We start from the raw sequence: 22,392 nt of genomic DNA, 5'->3' as shown, positions 1-22,392 counted from the left end.
TTATAAAAAAAAATTGTGCCTATGTATTTTTAATATTTTTCAATTGCTATTGTAACAATATATCAGGAGCCTTGAAATAGATTTTCACGCTTTTTTACCCAACAAATAAAATTTTATGAAAATGTATAGAAAAAAAAACTAAGAAAATTGAAAACTGACAATGTCCGTAAACAGCAGAGAAAGAGTCAAAATATTTTCAAAATTGTATAGTGTATAGAAAACGAAAATATAAACATTCAGGGAAATTTTTAAGTATCTACAGTCATTCGTTTTTTAATTACAATAAAATTATATAAATAAAAAACAAACCACTGTAGATGCATGAAAATTTGACTGAATATTTTCATTTTCTGTATACCATAAAATATTTTGACTCTTTTTGAGCTGTTGATGGATAATTTCTAATTTCTATTTTAGATTCTGAGCGAAGCGATGAATGTATTGATTTTACAATGATGTGTGTTTTATTTTTTTATTTATTTATTTATTTTTATTTTTGTGTCTGTCATCACCTTTTAAGATATGCTTGTAACGTTCATGCACGTGTGATAAGATATCATGGCCTATCCATGGTTGAAATATTTCAACCACGCTCTAAAATATGGGCCTATCCATTATTTTATTATCTATGGTTATACATTTGTTTACCAGAATTACGGAAACGTTTACTGTATTTTTATAGTTATTAATAAAATAATATTATACTACCTATTTGATATTTCCTTATTACCATTTAACCTATATAGTCGTCATTTTTTTCTCATTCTTATTTCTTAGCAAGATATTGTTTTTAACCAATAATTACATGTCGTGGCACGTTTTGAATTTTGTTAATATGATTCGCTCGAATAACCAAGCGATTTGTTTAATTTATCAATGCCATTCTATCATTCAAAACAGCAATGAATTGAGATTGTTCTCGTTTCTTAAAGGTATGTAATGTGGAATACTTATATTTATTTTAGATTCTGAGCGAAGCGATCAATGTATTAATTTTACAAAAATGTATGTTTTTTTTTTAATTTTTAATTTTTTTTAAAATTTTTTTTGTGTCTGTCATCACTCATTGCCTTTTAGGACAGTAAAAGGGCTTGGATTTTCTTCAACAGTAACTTTTCTGATAGGAAAGTGAATCTAGTTTGTACTTAAGGGAGTGAAAAGTAAAAATTTCCCAGTAGTTTTTAAAAACGCCGTGAAAAACAAAAGAAAAATTAAGTAAAAACGGGAATTTTTACGCAAAGTCTGTTTTTAAGAAAATCAATTTTGGTTTTTGGTGCAAATCTAAGACAAATTACCGTAGATACATGACGTTTTGACTGAATGTTTGTATTAGAATTTTCTATACGGCATAACATTATTTTGAGCTGTTTACGGACATTTTAAGTTTCCAATTTATTTAGTTTTTATTCTATAAATATCCATACAATTTTATTTCTTAGGTAAAATAGCTTGAATATTTAATATAAGGGTCCTAGGTTATTGTTTAAAAGGCAGATGAAAAAAATTAGAAATCCTTAGTCACAGTTTATATTTATAAGCATTTAAAGTTCAAATCTTGACAAAATACGGAAAAATCACGAAAATTAGCAAATTATCTTGAGTTGAGAATTGATAAAATTTTTTTTTTTTTAAATCTAAGATTTGAAAATGTAATACGATATCCCTCATAAGTTTGTCTACTTTTTTCAAAAAAAAAATGTCTACAATAAAGTCAAATTAAATTTTTATGAGCGTTTGAAATTCATATTTTTACAACATTTGATATTCACTCGATTTCTCATGTAACGATTTTGCTATTCTGTTGTTATTAAAAAACGAATAACTGTAGATATATGAACATTTTACTGAATGTTTATATTTTCATTTTCTATACACCATACAATTTTGAAAATTGACTCTTTTTGAGCTGTTTACAGACATTGTCAGTTTTCAATTTTTTTAGTTTTTTTTCTATAAATATCAATAAAATTTTATTTGTTGAGTAAAAAAGCGTAAAAATCTAATGCAAGGCTCCTGATAAATTGTTACAACAGCAGTTGAAAATATTAAAAATACATAGGAACAATTTTTTTTTATAATCATTTAAAGATCAAATTTTGACAAAATTTATCAAATTTAAAATTTAAAATTTAATAATTATTTTGTAGTTTAAATGTATAAAATGTTCAACTATTATAGCTAGGGATTGAAAATTTCAAACAAGGTTCCACGTAAATAGGTAAATATATAAATTACCTTATTCACAATAATATCATCAAATAGGTATATATTTTAAAATACTTATTATTTTGTATAGTACACATAAATAATATACAGTACTACCTACGCTAATTACTACATTATCATGCACTAATTTTGAATTATATAAGTAGACAAACCTCCAAAAATAAACATTAGAACACAAGGCTCCTGATATATCGTTCAAATAGCAATTAAAAAATATTATGAATACATGGGCGCAATTTTTTTTATAAGCATTTTAAGTTCAAATTTTGACAAAATTTATCAAATTTATAATTTAATAATTATTTTGTAGTTAAAAATTTATAAAATGTTCAACTTTTATAGCAAAAGATCGAAAATTTAAAACAAGGCTCCACGTAAATAGGTTATATATAAATTACTTTATTCATAATAATAATATCAAATATATACTTGGTAATATCATAGGCTGACTGTCCGTTTTCACTCAGAATCGTTTTTCTTATACAATGATATTATATCATTGAATTCAAATTTAACACCATCCATTACAGTGACCCACTTGTAACCTATTGTACATCAGAGCAACATACACTTACCCACCTTTTTATGCTTAAAACAATGGTGTTTTTACCGGGAACTATTATTTTAGAAGTTATATGGCCATCCACTAACCCACTTTTTTAAATTGTAGTCATTTAATTGACAATGTACAAGTAGGAAGAAGCTAATAGTATTCATCAAGTTTAAGGTATTTAAAGTTTAATGTCACATTTAAGTATCATTAGATCTTTGTACTATACCTACCTACTCCATTTTAAACTGAATAATTAAGATAAATATAAAAAAGGTGGGCAAGTGGATGTCGCTCTGCTGTACTGTAGGTTACAAGTGGGTCACTGTATAATGGATGGTATTAAATTTGAATTCAATGATATATCATTGTATAAGAAAAACGATTCTGAGTGGAGACGATATGTCAGTCTAGGTATAAGACATATTATACACTTATCTATGGTATTAAAAAAAAAATTGACCTATAATAAATTCCAAATTAATCATATCACAATATCCATTAGGTACATATAACGCGTTATACATCAACAACAAACCGTGATACTATCATCATAATATATCGATGAAAATATTACAAATTAGAAGTTTCAAGTGCCCACGAATAATATTATACAATCACAACAAAATAACTAAAATAGTTATTCTAGGTTTTTATGTAATTTCGTCCAAATTTGAACTTAAAATGACTATACAAATAAACTGTGCTTGTGTATTTTTTAGATTTTTTGGTAACCGAATTATCTATTTACATGGAATCTTGTTTTAAATTTTCAATCCTTAGCTATAAAAACTGAACATTTTATAATTTATTAATTACAATGGTTGATAATTTTCGAGATTTTGATAAATTCTGTCCAAATTTGATCTTTAAATGCTTATAAAAAAAAACTGTGCCTATGTATTTTCAATATTTTTCAACTGCTATTGTAAAAATATATCAGGAGTCTTGTATTAAATTTTTACACTTTTTGGCCCAACAGATAAAACTTTATTGATATTTATAGAAAAAAAAACTAAAAAAATTGAAAACTGAAAATGCCCGTAAACAGCTCAAAAAGTGTCAAAATATTTTCAAAATTGTATGGTGTATAGGAAATGCTAATATAAACGATCAGTGAAATTTTCATGTATCTACAGTTATTCGTTTTTGAATTACAAGAAAATAAGGAAATCGGTACATGAGAAATCGAGTGAATATCTAATGTTGTAAAAATATGAATTTAAAACGCTCATAAAAATTTAATTTGACTTTCTTGTAGAAATTTTTTTTTTGATAAAGTTAGACAAACTTATGAGGAATCTTGTATTAGATTTTAAAATCTTAGATTTAAAAAGAAAATTTTTTATGAATTTCTAACTCAAAATAATTTGCAAATTTTCGTGATTTTTCCGTATTTTTTCAAGATTTGAACTTTAAACGTGTATAAAAAAAAACTGTGACTAAGGATTTTTAATTTTTTTCATCTGCCTTTGAAACAATAACCTAGGAGCCTTCTATTAAATTTTCAAGCTTTTTTACCCAACAAATAAAATTTTATTGATATTTATAGAAAAAAAATTTAAAAAAACTGAAAACTGACAATGTCCGTAAACAGTTCAAAAAAAGTCAAATTATTTTCAAAATTGTATTGTGTATAGAAAATGCAAATATAAACAACCAGTGAAAATTTCATGCATCTACGGTCATTTGTTTTAGAGTTACACCAATAACCAAAATCGATTTTGTTAAAAATCGATTTTGCGTAAAAATTCCCGTTTTTCCTTAATTTTTCTTTTGTTTTTCACATCGCTTTTGAAAACTACTGGGAAATTAAAATTTTGACCTCCCCAATGCACCAACGATATTCACTTTCCCATCGAACAAGATACTGAAGTCGAAAATCGAAGCATTATTTCGACTACTTATCGTGTACACAGACACAAAAATAAAAAAAAAAAATAAAAAAAAAAATAAAAAAAAAATAAAAAAAAAATAAAAAAAAAATAAAAAAAAAAACACACATCATTGTAAAATCAATACATTCATCGTTTCACTCAGAATCTAAAAAATGTATTACCTATTTATTAATTATTATTATTTTATTTATAGTTAAGATCGAATTATTTTAATATTTATTTAATATTTAATTATCTAACTTTTAATTATAAATAAAATAACACTCTTATAATGATAATCAAAAAACAATATGAAACGTGATGAATAATTCGTTTGAATTTTGAAAGTTATTTGATTTTCTAATTCAAATACGCATTTGATGGTAAATATTTAAAATTCTTTGCAAATACTGAACTTAATAATTATTTAAAAAGTATTATAAATAAAATAAAACTATTTTAAAACATTTACTCAAATACTATACAGTCTAGATCATTGTAATATATGTGTTAAATTTTAATTTAAGGCGTCTATTTCTATGGATATAAACTATAATTTATTTGTTTTACTATTAACTAACTTAACTAATATATATTTAACTAAAAAATATATTGACTTCAGTATAATTATTTAAATTGTTATGGTTCATGCTGTTCAAGGTAAAACCCTCGGTAAAACCAATGGGGATCAACTACAGCCGCGGGCCAAATCCGCAATAAAATAATTTGCAAATGTTGATAATTTTGACCAATTATGTGAAAATTTGAACTTTAAATATTTTTATAAACAATTCATGCCTTTATATCTTCAATATTTTGAAATAGTATTGAAAACAGCTTATTATAGGAACTTTATTGTATTATATTTTAAGCTTTTTGAATAATCAAGCATTTTCAACGACATTTATAGAATAAAAGTGAGTGGTGTCATGGGACACCCGGTATAGAAATGAAGTTTCTTTTCCAACAAATATTATAGATTAAAAATACATTTTAGTGGAACCATTAAAAAAAATGTAAATATCAATAAGTAAATGTATTTAAGTATTTAATACATTTAAGTAAATGTGATAAATGTGAAAAATGAAAATTATTATTATTGCTATATTCAATATTCGAAATTACAAGCCTGTGATAACTGAAATATGATAGTATGTTTGTGATGTAATTTTTTCCAAATATCTTGAAAATACTGCATCAATAGTGGTGTCATCTTTCGTTGTAGATTCTGCTGGATTGTTTATCAAATGTAAATTGAATAATGTTAAATGTCTCCGATTTCTTATCATTAAAATATTGTTAAAGTCACCACCAAATTATTATAATTTATAAATTATAATAATTATAAATGCATAATATGCAGACCTAATTAGGCTGTTTCAAATTCTCGCGTTATACCATTTTCTATTAGCTATAGTGGCTACACTGAAAAAAAAAATCCTGATCATATTGAAAAAAAACTATGTTAATTTGACAATTATATTGTTGCTATTTAGCTAACAATATATTTGTCAAACCAGCATACTTTAAATTGTCATTGAGATAAATAAAAACCATGATCATATTAATAAGACAAATTGTCGATTTGACAAAAATCTTGTTACAATTTATCCAACAAGATACTTGTTAAACCAACATACTTTAAATTGTCATTGTGATAAATAAAACCATGATTGTATTAATAAGGCAAATTATTGACTCAGCAAAAATAATGTCTTAAATTGAAATTTTTTTTTTATTCATAGTAGAACAATTTAGTATAAAATAATACAGGTATAATATAATTGTTAATAATTATATAGACAAATAACATATAACATATACATAAATAGGTACCTTTTATTTATATAAAAACAATATACTATAAAAAAATAAAATAATACAGGTATAAAGGTAAATTAATTCATTACAAATAAAATGGAGTAATAAAAATTCAAGTTACTTATTTAAATAAGGTGATCATTGAAATAAATATTCCACAGACATATCATATGACAAAAGTAAATATAAATTTAAATGGAATGTTTACATAATAGGTACCTATTATTTATAGAAAAACAATATAGTATAAAATAATACAGGTGTAAAAGTAAATTAGTTAATTATAATTAAAATGGAGTAATACAAATTCAAGTTACTTATTTAAATAAGGTTATCATTGGAATAAATATTCCATAGACATATAATATGAAAAATTAAATATAAATTTAAATGTATTCATAATCAGGCACTTATTTATATATTAATAAATTATAATAATTAAATAATTTATAGATATATTTAGATCATTTTATATATTAAGCAAGTTTTTTAATTATATTATATTAATGAATAATATTAATTGCTTAACTCTGACAATATTTGAGACAGTTTGTGATACGGCTTGTTGTGCTTAGACGAAAAACAAAAAAAACTTTTGTATTGACAACCATACAATCTGTGATTGAAATGGATATTCTAACTGAAATAGATGAAAGATTTAATAACATCTACGGCTCTTAGAACCGAATGTACCATATATAAAATTGAATCAAAATATACTAATATTTCTTTTTGACGAAAAATACTACCAACAATAAAAATAAAAGGTTGAATAGGACGACCTTGGTTTTTTAATTGATCCATAAACACTTCCACTGATTCACCAACAACCATGAAATGATCCTGTGAATCTTTGATTGAATACTTTCTATGGTTTTTTTTGCATTTTTCATCCATTGTAACTTTAGTTGATGTAGGTGCAAACATGGCATGTAAACAATACATGATTGCCGCATTTTTTGTATCTATTAAGACATTACAAATTTTAATATAAAAAAATTATTATAATAAACACTAAATATATTATAAGGTAAGTACATATTATTATATATGTAAAGTTAATAATGTAAGTGTGAATATCAAATTAAAAAAAGTTTTTGTTTTTTGTAGGTAGGTATCTTAGGTATTTTTATGATTTTAATTTATTAGGTATACTTAATTCTTTTTATTTCATATAATCAATTCAAATATTATATAAGAATAATAATTCAGTGTATATTTAAAAAAAATATTAATATAATAGGTAGGTTAAATAAAATTAAAATCACTGAAAATATTTAGGTGTTTGCATAAATAAAAAAATGAAAACACCTATTTAATAGTTTTTTATAGGTAAGGGAGGCCAGGTAGGTAAACAATATTGTTAACAATTATTATTCCACAACACTAGAAATTCAATTTCAAAATATCTTTTATAAACATTTTGAAATACCTATAATGTATGTAAAAGAAACATAACTACAGTTATAAATTATAATTCATAAAATTGTTATCACTAAAAAAAATTATCTTACTTTCAGTAATATCCTTTGTAGTTTTAATTTCCTCTAATAATTTACGGCAATTAATATCTTTTATTTGTTCATCCATAATTGTAAGCAGCTTATCAATGTTTACATTAAATTCATCATATATATTGGCACAATTGGGAAATAATGCATTATAGTTTATGTCAATCTGAAAATTGTATTAATAGATAATATCTATTAATAATTTAAATTAAATTTAAACTTAATTATAAAAATAAAATGTTTAACTTTATTCAAATAACCTATAAACGCATGCCCTTCCATTTATCTTGCTTCCAACCAAAAATAGTAATAAAATGACAAAATACAGAACATTGAAAATTCAACAACAATTTTTTTTGTTTCAACTTGGGATGGCTGTAATTCAGTCAATTTTTGAGATAGGAAAAAAGTTTGTGTATCAAAGTTTGCTTAAAAAAATAGTTCTATCGAAATCTGGTGTTGAAAATAGGTGTTTCCATTAAAAAAATGTAAGTTTTTTTTGCGCATGCGCACAATAAAAGAATTAAAAATTCGAAAATGATCACAAAATGTGTATTTCAGTATTCCCTAGCTCTTCGAAAAATCCTCAATTCAATCCAAGGTCACTGAACGGAAATATTTCGTGTTACCATTTGAGTGAAACACACTGTATATATAATATATATTATATATTAATATATTAATCAACTAATAATCTATATTGTTCTATGATGATACCGTACCATAATAGAAGAATACTTATCTAAGAAAAGTATGGTCTAAGGAAATAAACAGTCACATAAAGAACCATGATGGTATTCCAAAATATTAAGTACCTAGGTATTAAAATAATACTTTAAAGTTGTTATAACTATTTAGATTTCTTACTAGTATATGTCCATATGGTACTAAATATTGCTTCCACCTTTTCAATAAATCATTGGTGGATGAAGAATTTTTAATATAATTAAGTCTGTAATTAATTGTAGCTTTCCAGTTTCTTTCTAAATCTGGAAATGAAGTTCAATCGTGTTTTAATTCATCTAAAACACATTCAATATCTTTTTCTTGCACTAAAACAATAGCAATAATAATTATTAGTTTTTTCAAATAAATAATGAAATTACATAACTCACGTAAATACATAATACAATTTTGGTTTGGTGATGTTGTATTAATATACAATATAAATTGATTTTTAAATAAAATAAATATAAATTATAATATTGAAATAGTATTTAAGTTAACGTTTTCATGAGTTGGGGTACCTAATATTATAAGAAATTCTTATCCTAAGAAATGCGCTTTATTAATTTAGGTCTGTTGGTATAATAAAATCATATTTTGACTTACCGTTTAAAAGATATTATGTGTAGTTAACTTAATTAACACAAAGCACAGTCTTCATCAAAATTTTGTTTTATGGTAACACAGTGGACACGACGAAATAGTAAATAGGTAGACACTAAATGACAAAATAATTAAAACGCACAAATGGCAAATAATTATAAACGACAGACCGCGTATGCTGGAGTGCAGTGGAAAAAACGAATTTAACAATAGTAACAGCATGTTTTAACAATCAATTATCATAATAACAAGACATTTGTTGTTTTTTGGCAAAACCAACATAAAAATAGACTTCATACTGAATCAAAGCTGGCATACACGTTACTTACAATAACAAGATCAGTATAATCGTTTCAACAATTGATTGTTAATTTAACAAATATTACATTGATCAGTTTTATTTGACTGTTATCATTATAAATAATGCTACTATTAATCAAATTAATATCATTGTTCTTTTGACTAATTTAGATATTGTTAACAGCTAACAAGACAATCTTCTTAATATTATCAATGGTTTTTTTTCAGTGTAGTCTAGTAGTTTATACCAAACGCGACGCACAAAAAAATGTAATTACAGCAAAGGTAATACAAGGATATATGCAACAATCAGATTATTTTACGAAAACAATTTCATGAAATAAAAATGTTTACGCGTCATGCAAGGAGGTTATAATATGTATATAAGATGCATAAATAGATATTAAATATATATTTAGCCATGTTAAGATATAACCAAAAGCTTATGTTCTGTAAAAACCGTGGTGTCTGGTTGTGCGGGGAATACGCGCGATATGCGCGCCCAGCACTTATGGCCTATGGGGATTTCCACTTTACATATTATATATAATTATTTCTTATATATTTTATTAATTATAATAATTATTAATGCATAATATACATGGTGTAGTGAGTAGTGACATATTATCAATATACGTAAGATATAATATAACCAATCTATCGCGACCCTCCAACTTACCGCTCCCGCTTTTTTTTTTTGTTCCATCCTACCGATCGATCTAATAATGCGATAATATTTCAGAAAACTGATCTGAATTCGTTAGAATGTTTGTTTGAGATCGGTCAGTCCACATTTTAAGATTTCTGTTTTAAATTCTGAATAAATCCCGATTAATCAACGTTTGAAAATACCGAAATTTCAAAATATTCAAGCTAAATTTTTAGAGGTTTGGGGGTGAAAATGGGAAAAATGAACTGACCAATCTCAAGTAGACATAATAGCGAATTTAAATCTGTTTTAAAAAGTATTATCGCATTACTAGATCGATCAGTATGATGAAATAAAAATTGGATGTTTTGGCTAAAATAACTGTTTAATATATTATGAATATTATAGTATTTTATCAGGAACGTTTTTTCACGGCTAGCCCCGCATCGTGCCATAAAAGACTTTGTTTCAAAAAAAATAGATAAAAGAGTGAAAAATGTAGACAATTTTATAATGAATTGAAAATTTTAATATAAACATTTTGTGATCATTTCGAGTATAATATAATATACGGAATACGGTTATTTTTTTTTTTAGTTACTTTAATAAATCAAAATGTTGTCGAATACTGACTTATGTAAAAATTCCCATTTTTCCTTAATTTTTATTTGTTTTTCCCGATTATTTAAAACCATGCATTTTTGTCATTTTTTTTCAACCCTGGAAAGTATTAACTAGATCCAATTTGTTACCGGAAACGGCAGAAACCATCATCAAAGTTAAAAATCAAAGCTTTTCTACGGCCTCAAATAGTGATGAGAGACAGAGAAATGTACTCTCTAGAGTCTATAGAGTCTAGGTGACGCTGATGGACCAGAGTGATTGAATGATGAACCTAACATATTATGTGCACGGTCGCCAAACGGGCTGCGAATTTGATTTTACCATGACGTGTCTGACAAACTCCCGAAAAGGCAGGCCACACAATAGACATGCATGTCTGGTTGCATCATAAACGGTAAAGGCATGATGCAAACAAGAGTAACTTTATTGTCCACGGTCTGAAACGGAGACATGTAGCCATATAGGTACAATTTCTAACTATAAATTTTAATTATAAAACAGACAACACTACAACAGAATAAACAATAATAGACAATCTCGTATTGGGAGAAAGTAGTAGGTCCTCTACGGTATAAACGCACTCTCACTAATTATTATTATTTGTATCGAAACGAGGAAACGGTGAGGTCGCTAGGTCCGGATTGTCAATTTTATAAATCATTTTTGAAAAACCTTAAAATATTTATTTATGACGTGATTTACAACATATGGTATAGGATTCAAATATTCAACATACTATTTAATGTTTTCTTATAAGGTGTTATTTCCACTGCATTTTCATATTTTTACAGAACGTATTATTTTCTATACCTACTAAATATGTGAAACCAGCGTATAATTTTTATCAAAACGTATTAGGTAACTCAGTAACTGGTAAGTGATAAACCAATATTATTAATGATATTCATGTTTGTAAAAATATTTATTTTTATTTGCAATTATGAGCCTTAAGTAAAAGTGTTATCATTTAAAAAGTAAACATAGATTCGGATATTTCTAAAAATAATTTAATCATAAAAGTATATACTATATTGATTTTTAATTTTGTATAATATAACGTGTTGCCGTGATATCAAATAAGAACCTGTTTAATATAACATTATGACTTATACACACGATGTAAGTAGTTCATAGTATATTATCTACAACGTATTTATACGTAAATTCAATGGTGAGCAAGATTAACTCAAGTTAAGTTAAGTTAAGGGGACAGAAGATCGATTTTAACAGTTAACAAATCATAAATGTAACTCGATAAGTTAAAAGTTAATAGGGAAAATATAATATTAACTTAACTCAGTTTAAAAAAAGTTAATATAATTTCTTTAATTAGTATGTGCATCACATAAAACGAAACGAAACTGTGTTCTTTCTAATTTCCTAAATTAGAATACCTAGGTAACAATTTTTATTGAACTTTCAATGTAATGTGTAGTGTATGTACATTGTACATATTTTACTTTACACGATTATTAAATATTTAAACTATACCCAAACATCCCAATTAATAATTTAACAAATATTAAGTTTTTTATATCAAATAACAATTTAAAGTCATACAATAGTGACCTATCTAATCTATTCAAATATTTTTTTTTATAAAATATTTTATCAAGAAAAATAACAGGAATATTAGTATTATTATAGTATTGGATTATTTTTATTTTTGTATTAATATTTATGTTTAAAACCATAAAAATTAAAATTTCAAAAATTTTTAATTCTATGGAATATTTTATAATAAACTTAGGAAAGTTAAGTTATATCAACTGTAAATTAAAGTAGATAATGCCCACCTTTGGGTAATACACTATAATATCACTTTAAAATCATAGAAGTATTGTCACATTTTATGTTTAAGTAATAAAGTATAATTTATAAGAAATATCTAGTATATTATAAAATTGTAAATAATTATGAAACGCTCAATAAATATGTATAATTTTTAAGTTTAACAAAACCAAAAATTACTTAATTTTAAGAGGAAATTTTTACAATAGAATCTGAGTTAAATGAGGGCTCTTAGGCCTTAGCTATAGGAAGCAGCTTGAATTTATATAGAATTTATTAAACGACATACACTACAATACAGTATTTCACTATAGATATTTATTATTAATAAATAAAGTTTGATTAGCTAGGTATTGTTTTCTGAAATTATTACTGTTCTACTATTGAATGGTACTCATGGTAGCATTATTTATCAGTTGAAAACCATCTAGTCAAGATCTATTTAGTTATTTTAATAAATTCCAATCATAGTTAAATATTTATTTAAATATTCATTTCAGTTGTGTGTACTTTCACACACATACACACACACACACACACACACACACACACACACACACGTATTATTTATTGTATGCCACTTGCATGATTTATTTATTGTACACTATGTCACTATTTGGATTATAACATAGTTATCCTAAAATTTCATGAGAATATAATGGAGAGGGTAAGAGGGATAGCTTGAATTCAATCATTGAAATGGTCACTAACTTTTTAAAGTCTAATAGTCTCATTATAATTATTTTATTTTCCCGGTTCAACCACTGATGATAAAAGAAACTTAAGAAGTAAACAAGAAATAATAAAATCTAAGTCTGAGGAGAATTTTATTGAAGTTTAGGATCAGAGTACAATTTAATTCACATACAAAATTAAGAAAATTGATACAACAAAGATAATCAGATTCTGCAATAGAAAATAGTACAATTATTTAACTATCTCTTGGACTATTCTATACAATCAGAATATTAGTACAATAATGATTGAATTTTAATGATTCACATTTACAGTTGGCACTTATCTCATTTTCAAACAAATGAAAAATTGTAATAGTTTAAAATAATATACAATAAATTACTAACAAAAACATCCAAAGTCTAAGTCTTAAAATCTACTGTTAAATTTATTTAGTAAAACTTCAATAAAAAAATTATATCTCTTATATTATATAAAAGAAAAAGGTTGATTGTGTATGGTGAATGAACAAAATTAATGAATTAAAATATGAAAATGATTTAAACAAATTAATATGATTACATAATTTGGTGTACTAGCAAAACAGCCAAACGATTATAAGTTATAACATATTTTACCAATGAAACTTAACTAAAGTAATTATTTATTAATGTTATAAATATGAATTATTCTCATAAATTATTATAATTATTTGAAATTATAACAAAATAAAGTCAATCAAATGATACATTTAAGGGAGATCGATAAAAAGTGGCACATCATAGGTACAACAAAAAATAAAAATAATTATTTCAATAAGAGAGATGATATTATGTCAGTGGGATTGAATGATAGCTGTAAATGCAAGAATTTGGTTGTAAATTAACTGTTTTTAGTGAGTAATTTCTTACATGACTAACAAATAAATATTTTGTCATAGCAAAAAATAATCAAACAAGTGTTTTATATATATTATACTAACTATTTAGATACTTAAACAAGGTACATGTTTTATTTCTCCAAGTAATATAATATGTTCTCAAATTAAATATAGGTACATCATTTTTTTTTTAACTATAAATTTATAAAATTCTAAATATGACCATTTATAAAAGTTTACCGAAATATTACTGTAGTTTTTAAATTATTTTGGAGAAAATCCCATTTCTATGACCATTGCAGCTCCAGCATACTATTTAATATTAGTGATTTAAAATAATGGTATTCAATTATTAAAAAAAAAATTATTTCCATAGTAATTCATTGTTTAAGTCTTTACATTTTTATATCAAGAGGCCTGTTTGTTTGTCTTTAATAAAGGGAAATATTTAGGCAATATGCAATTTTCTTGCCGCTGCCCATGGCATTTGTCTTAGTCAATTATGATTCGTGTGAGTGTGATTGTACGCGGGTACCAGGCTATTTACACACGTGCTTCATCCGTAAACATGTCAACGGCACCTCCAACCAAAAATAAAAGAGTGTTATTTTGCTCATAACAAAAAAGGAAAAATTCTCATGTATCGTACAGTGGTCTGATTTGATTAATTTTTTATTTCTTTAGAAAGAGAGTAATTTTTTACAGGGAGCATTAGACTTTGATTTTTAATTTCGTAGTTGAAAGCAAACATAATAAAAATAACAAAAGCTTGTAAAAATTGATCATATTCAAAATCGTATTATATGGTTTAGAAATAGAATTTTTAAAATCCAAGTCCAATGTCCTGTAAGAAGTGTTTTTCATTAAAAAAAAAAAAAAATATCAAAATCGCAACACTTTACGAGTTGTGAGTTTTTTCTGTAAGGCATGTTTTTGAATAAAAACACAGGTCTTGTGCAGGCCCCTTAAATACCATTTTGAGCATTTAATCAGTAAATAGAAATTTTAATGCAGACAGAAATTTATCTACTTATTCACTTTTTATAATGCCTAACTATTTTTAGCATATTTTATTTAATATTATGATTGTTGATAAAAAATAGAAAAAATAATAAAAGTAAAAAAAAAATATATTGCTTATGTATTAAATATGAACAATTTCGGCTGAAATATTGGTCTGAGTTGACCAACTACCATTTTTAGGAGGCGCTATTTGAATTTGACCATACGTCCCTGCTACTGCTTGTTTTTGGGAATTATGTTTGACTAACTGTCCAACGTTGATAACCATACAACCCTCAACCACCTGAAATAAAATAGTGAATTAATAAACAATTTATATCTATCAGTTTTATAACTATTAGTTTTACAAGTACAAAAAAGAAACTAATAGAGTACATATTTAACATGTAATAATCATTACTCTTATAAATGTACGGAGTTGCGAAGATGTCAGTATAATATGTGGAGTGTTTTGCTGCAATGTACAATGTTCTAGCCACAGTAGGTGGTCAACAGGGACATTAGGGTTAGCAACATACGAAGGATGCAAACATCGTTGCCATATAATTTGCTTGGCTAGTTTAGTAAACATTTCTTCTCTATATAAAAAAAAAAAAAACCATTAGAACACACAAAGTCGGATTAATAGATGCATTTATCAGTGTTGGAACAATAAATTTAAAACTCTTCAACATTTAACTAAATTATCTTTAAGATATTAATAATCTTTATATTATCTATAATAATCTACAATAATATATAAACATCTTTATTGCAGAAATAAATACCAATTTTAAATTGTAGAGTTATCAACCCTTTACATATAAGTTATAACTTCAACTATAGGTAGTTAAAAGTAAAATACATTAAAATGCATAAAAATAATTGAAAAGGTTCAATTAATTAACTATAAATATACTAAATTGAAAATTATTACTGGAGACAAATCCAGAAAAAGGAGTGTAAATTAGTCCCATGTTATTAATTAATTATTACATATTATCCTATAGATATTAATATATGATAGAAGGTGAAGATTACAAATAATAATTATTGTTAGAGGATTTTAATAAGTAGAATAAAGATTTATTTTTGGAACTAGTTGTGTGAAATTTTTTAATGTAGACTTCCTATTCATTTGGGACAATCAATAATAATATTTAGTTAACTATCTGTAAAGAGATTTTAAATTTAACATTTTGAATCAATTATGTAAAAGCATAATAATAAAAAATAAAAACTTCATAAATTATCATAGCCAGATTGAGGTTTCCTACATACATTAGTACTTAAAATTATAGTAAGATATTGTTATGCATTCTGATTATGTAGACATAATAAATTCACATATTGTAGGTAAGAATGAACCAAGGTGAAGTATAATAATATAAAGAGGGCGCTACGCCTGCATGCGTTCTCTCTATCTTACAAACTAAAATAACATACCAAATTGTAAGCTCAGCAGATCACGTTTAGTTTTGGTAGTTTGAAAATTAGAGTGAATTGACCTCTTATAAAATTTAAAGGTAAGATTATTATCTAGTGAACCTCATAGTTTTTTTTTAGTTTTATAGCAAGTTATGAGTATTTTAAAATGCAGAAACAATTTACAATTTAAAAATACTCTTGCTTAACTAGCTTTAAAATTAAAATATAAAAAACTGAGATTCACTAGATAATATTCTTATTTCTAAATTTTATAAGAAATCAATTCACTATAGTTTTTTAACTAACAGACCTAAAATCTGCTGAGTGTACAATTTGGTATGTTATGCGTTTGTAAGACAGAGATAATGCATGCAGGTGTAGCGCACTCTTAACATTTATCATGAAAGTCTTTATATATTCTTTTCAAAAATCTCAGTTCTTTTAGTTTTATCTGTTATATCTTAGCTAAGTATCACCTATATCCAGATATTTTAATTATTTTTACATTATTAGATTATAATATTATAATCGTAATAAGGTAGTATTACTTTATTTTTCAAAGTAAAAGAAATAGTGGTGGATTTGTCCATGTATAATGTCATCATATTATCATTACACTAATATTGAGAAAAGAATCTAAATCATATTGTAGCGATAAACAAAATTATCAAAATTAATTTCTCTAACAAATGTAATATCATCAGCTATTTAGTATTAAGATTCTAGAGTGTTTTCTTTTATTGAATCAAATTTTATCGTTTACTGTGTTTAAGGCTTTTTTCTAGATCAGGGTAAATTAAATCTGTTTGTTTGCCATCATTAAAAGAACTTAATAATGGTTGTATACAAATTTAATTATCAGTGATATTAATCATTAGTAATATCATTGATTATACATACTATTTATAATCAATACTAATATTAATAATATTGTATAATGTTAAACATTTTACTCGAGCTTTTTATTTATTTTAGGTATAGTTAGGATGTAAGTATAGTTAGGTATAATAGTTTTTTTAATACAACCGTAAAAAACTGGTCTATGAACATTTTTATTTAAAAAATGGGAATAAGTGTCGAAACAATATTAAAAATTATATTTAAAAAAATATATAAAATGAAAGATTCTACAGAGGTTTGGTTAGGCATAGGAATTTATACACCAATTCATTCTCTTCTTCTTCTTTTGGCCTAGTAATACAGACCATTAAGGTCCCTTGCCGCTACCACATTCCTTCTCCACTGATCCCTATCCGTTGCCATGTCAATGCTGAAGGTGTTGTTTATTCTGTTCACCGAATCGAACCATCCCATCCCTGGCTTGGTCTCCCCAGGGGTCTCTTTCCAGTCGGGTTCCCCACCATAACCTTCCATATGAGGCATCCTTTTGCTCGCCACACGTGGCCTGCCCATTCTATTCTCTTACTACGAATGAATTGACATATACTTGGATTGTTATAAAGTCTATGCACCAATTCATTGTAAATATAATTTTTATCTATACTACACCAATAATCTAATTATTAGATGTAAAAGACCCATAAAGTCATTAATATTGGGAGGATTAATTTATAGACTTTGACAAAAAAAAGATTTAAATAAGTTTATTAGTAACACAGTCAGGGATTTTGTTTAGGGGAGAGGTCTATAACCCCCTTAGCCTCCTCCTGGCTATGCCACTGGGACTGTGTATAAATCTTGGTTTCAATTAATAGAATAAATGCATTTGAATTTTAAGCAACTAAAAAAAAAATACAATTAACCATTTAATATAAGCATATAAAACATGTTTTAATTAAATATTTCATAATTTAAATTAATATTTTATTTATTTGCCATATATTTCCATATTGAATCAGGTCTGAAGGAACAAAAACAAATTTTATATTTTTAACTATTATTATTTTATGAATAAATTGTATTAGATGTTTTTCTAGTTTAAAATATTTTGTATACAATAATTATGTGTAATACGCGTTCCAACTCTGATTTAGGGACATATTCTATTCTTAAAATGCTGATTTTGTAAATGTTTGTGAAACTCACCGAGTTTGGTTGATTGCTGAAACGTGTAGACCCATAAGAGAATCACTCGCATTACCTGCAATTATTATGTCATTGACAGAAAACACACTTGGATCAGACACCATGTAAATGTTGTTGGGGTACAAATTCGGCAAACTCGACTCAGTATTTGGAGGAGTAGGGTAGAAAGCATAATTTTCGGAATCTTTCCATGAACTAAATACCAACAATTTTATGTTTTGAGTTGCTGGATTGCTAGAATTGGATAAAACACAGTATAATTAATTGTCTGTATAATATGTCGATGTATACATGTGTTACAAACCTAAACAACGGTTTCAGTGTAGCTTCTAACACTTCGTCATAGCATTTTTGAACATCTTCTGATGTTGTTTTGTTCAACTGCGTCCCGAAATCCGCATCAAATATTGGGCCAAACAATATCAACAACTGTGCTTCCAACTCAATTGTTTTTTGTACCAGGGATTTCAACAACTTTCCGTGTGGAGACAACTCACTAAAAAACGGTCCCGCGGCAACCATTACGTTCAAATTACCTACACAAAGTATTTTACATCACAAAATATCTTCATGTTTTAAAACAGATAAACCTAAGTCTAAACACTTAAGTAAAAAAAAATAGTATTGCCTGGAAAATAAATATCAATAACAACCTTTTGAAAAGCCCGGTAATTTATTTGACAACGGCAGCGAAGCGTCAGCAAAAAATTTTTTGACTTTGAAAACTTTAGTATCAGGATTGGTCCCGGTAATAACTAAAATCTGGTTCACAAACAACGACTTTATAGGTTGTTCAGCTTCAGACAAATCGAGTTTTATGAAACCATGCAGTGAATCGAGAAACAATTCTTTTTTTATCAACCGCAAACTGCCAGAAATCGTTATTTCTGTCTGTAATATCAAATAACATAAATCAACTATTGTTTAATATTATTGCTATAGATAATATTATTGTATTGCTCCACTTAAAAAATAAAATACACAAACATATCCATTTTTTTCATTGAATTGGTAGAATACTTATTTTTCCCTTTCGAGCACTGCTGTAAGTCTGTTATTTTTAAATAATATTTACCTATACACAGGTTGGTTCTTTTATCATAAACACTAATTATTTCTTAAATAACGTTTTTAAAAGTATTTTTTTGCATATAATTTAAAGTTATTACAAAACAATATTTTTTACTACTTTATCGTTACAATTTTAAGTTTTTAATTTTTTTTTTTTATTATTTTACATTCGGAAGCATACTTTATTTCTAAGTATTTCAATAAATTAATACTGAATTTCAGACTAGTTACAATTAAGCAGTGTTTGGCAAGTTCCTTATCAAAAGGAATGTTGTTCCGTTCCTTGTTTCTTAAAAAAAAAGAATTTGTTCCTTTGGAAAATGAACGAGTTCCTTTTTTAGTTCCAAATACAAAAAAAATTCTTATTTAATCACTTGTTTTTTTTTCAAATGCATACTTCTTTGATTTTTATTTATAATATATGACTACAAGTAGGTACATATTTTATAATTCTATTTTGAGATTTTCTTCAAAATTAAATTGTTGGCCAACGTATGTCGATTGCCTTAACGTCCTAACTCGATAACGATCACTAATTAGTAAGGCTCGATTGTTGTTGCTTTTGCAACTTTTTTCTATTGTTCGGATTCGTTGCTAAGTAGGTTATACATTTGTTTCAAACAAGTACAAAGTAATATCTAAAAGTTTTAAGTGCAACATTTTGCAATTTGTGACCTTTTTTCAATTTTATTGCAATTTTGTTGATTGTCGTCATTTTCGATACAATTGTATGTATTTTTAAAATATCCCTCGATTTGCTATGCAACACCTCCCCAAGTGGACTCGATGACCAGTTAAAATAAAATAAGTATATAGTGGCTTCCTTCACTTACCGGCTACGGTCGCCAAACTCGAGGTCCTCTGCGTGGCATTATAGAAGTGTTGCGGGCATGCGTATAAACACTATAAACGTAAAATCGAAAACTTTGGAAGGCCATAACTTCGAAACTAAGCGTGAGCGACAAATTCTGATTGCACCATCGTTCTTAACTCGATGAGTTACATAAGTTTCAATAAAAAAATTCAAAATGGCGAGGGAAGCTAAACTGCATTTATACCATTTATAATATTACCATTTATAATATTAAATAAGTTTTAGTATTTTTTTTGATATTTTTGAGAAAAAAACAATTTTTTTATTGCAATTTTGGGTTTTTTTTATAATAATAATGCAATCAATATTATAACATTTTTAGTGCAATAACGTCCGAGCCCTACTAATGAGCAATATACATTATACACATTAAAAAAAATATATCTTAATTTCAATTATTTACATAATTATCTGTGTAAATTATTGGAACTAGAAAAGAACTAACAATTTTGTTATTTTTCCTTGAAAAAAAGAACTAGTTCATTTTCTCGTTCTTTTTTTATAAAAAGGAATTCGTTCATGCAATTAAGTCATATCATTTTACAAGTTAGGCATAGGTATCTGCATCAAAATACTTGGAAACATATTATTCTGATTCGGAATATTAAATCAAAAACTATAATATATAATATTATGTCATTCAAAAAAGTAAAAATAAAAAAAATATTAATATTTTTAAACATTTTTTTTTGAAATAATTTCAAATATAAAAAAATAAATATTTTTAAGATAATGAATGATAACTGTTAAAATAAGCACACATTATAGGTAGGTATATACTAATCATGTACGAATCCATAGAGGTTACTAGTTTATATCCTTAATTATATATACTCACGTTGTTTCCACAGTACAGTCCAGACAATGATGTTACAGGTTTTAGGTCATTCTTTTGGACGATATCGTTCACTAACTCCTGGACATGATCGTCAAATTTTTGATAATTAACATGACCAAATATGAAGTTGTCCCATAAATCGTGTTTCATTAAGCACGCTGTTTCCACCTTAGCCGACGAATCATTTTTGTTAACATTTCCTAGTCCGAAATTGGACGTGACATCTCCAGCAGTAGAAATCGCATTTTCTCTAAATTTTAATAACAATATTAATCGCGGATCTATATTTGTTTTGATTTTGTTCGTTGAATCGTTAACAGTATTTACCGATTTTTCGTTAGGTTAGGTACCTATAAGAATACGTCAAGGTTTCATCGTTAAGTATACCGTAAATATCACGTGTACAAAACTATAGTCTACAATCTACATTATAGTATATCATAATTCATACTGGTGAGGCAGAAGAGGAGCGTTTTATATAATGTACAGCTATATAATATATACTAACTTTTCTTTAGAAATAACCGGCAAGTTAACTATATTATGTTAGTGTAATATGTTTAACTATCAAACGTCCTTCGTGAAAATACACCAAAAGCCCAAAAACAGTAGTAAACCTAATTTATAATGACATTGACATATTTTATAATACCTAATCATTGTAATCAATAAAAATAATATTATGTGGATACGGGTTAAGTATATCATAGAATGAACATTTGTCTTGTAAATAGTGTACATGTTCTACCTTGAGTATTATCAGTAGACAGGTGTTATGTGATGTACAAGTCAGCTAGAGCAACCAATGAATATATAAATTGTCCTTTAGAGATTTGACGCCACTACGCCAGGTGCTTGTAATACAATAATTATTAGGTCATAAAAGGCAACTGTGAAGTA

At 25.9% G+C, this 22,392-nt stretch overlaps 2 protein-coding genes across 2 annotated transcripts in view; both read right to left on the bottom strand.

The window, feature by feature from the left end:
- Window positions 1-6,761: 6,761 nt before the first annotated feature.
- On the bottom strand, window positions 6,762-8,331 carry LOC132937271 (uncharacterized). The gene is made up of 2 exons (XM_061004113.1): window positions 7,989-8,331; window positions 6,762-7,439 (listed from the first exon to the last, which is right to left on the bottom strand). Exons 1-2 carry the CDS (start codon window positions 8,062-8,064, stop codon window positions 7,111-7,113), a joined length of 405 nt encoding a protein of 134 aa, XP_060860096.1. The 5' UTR covers window positions 8,065-8,331; the 3' UTR covers window positions 6,762-7,110.
- A 5,147-nt stretch (window positions 8,332-13,478) lies between these two features.
- The window catches only part of LOC132933867 (DNA polymerase alpha subunit B), a 30,192-nt gene continuing 21,278 nt past the window's right edge, over window positions 13,479-22,392 (bottom strand). Inside the window, exons 5-10 of the mRNA XM_061000140.1 lie at window positions 21,493-21,742; window positions 19,363-19,600; window positions 19,014-19,245; window positions 18,710-18,943; window positions 15,657-15,834; window positions 13,479-15,539 (exon numbers count right to left, since the gene is read on the bottom strand). Coding sequence (XP_060856123.1) covers window positions 15,378-15,539; window positions 15,657-15,834; window positions 18,710-18,943; window positions 19,014-19,245; window positions 19,363-19,600; window positions 21,493-21,742 — 1,294 coding nt within the window. The 3' untranslated portion in view covers window positions 13,479-15,377. The remainder of the gene's footprint in view (window positions 15,540-15,656; window positions 15,835-18,709; window positions 18,944-19,013; window positions 19,246-19,362; window positions 19,601-21,492; window positions 21,743-22,392) is intronic.

This window comes from Metopolophium dirhodum, chromosome 1, assembly GCF_019925205.1.
Source record: "Metopolophium dirhodum isolate CAU chromosome 1, ASM1992520v1, whole genome shotgun sequence".
NCBI classification, from domain to species: domain Eukaryota; kingdom Metazoa; phylum Arthropoda; class Insecta; order Hemiptera; family Aphididae; genus Metopolophium; species Metopolophium dirhodum.
This window is presented reverse-complemented; position numbering and strand designations above follow the sequence as displayed.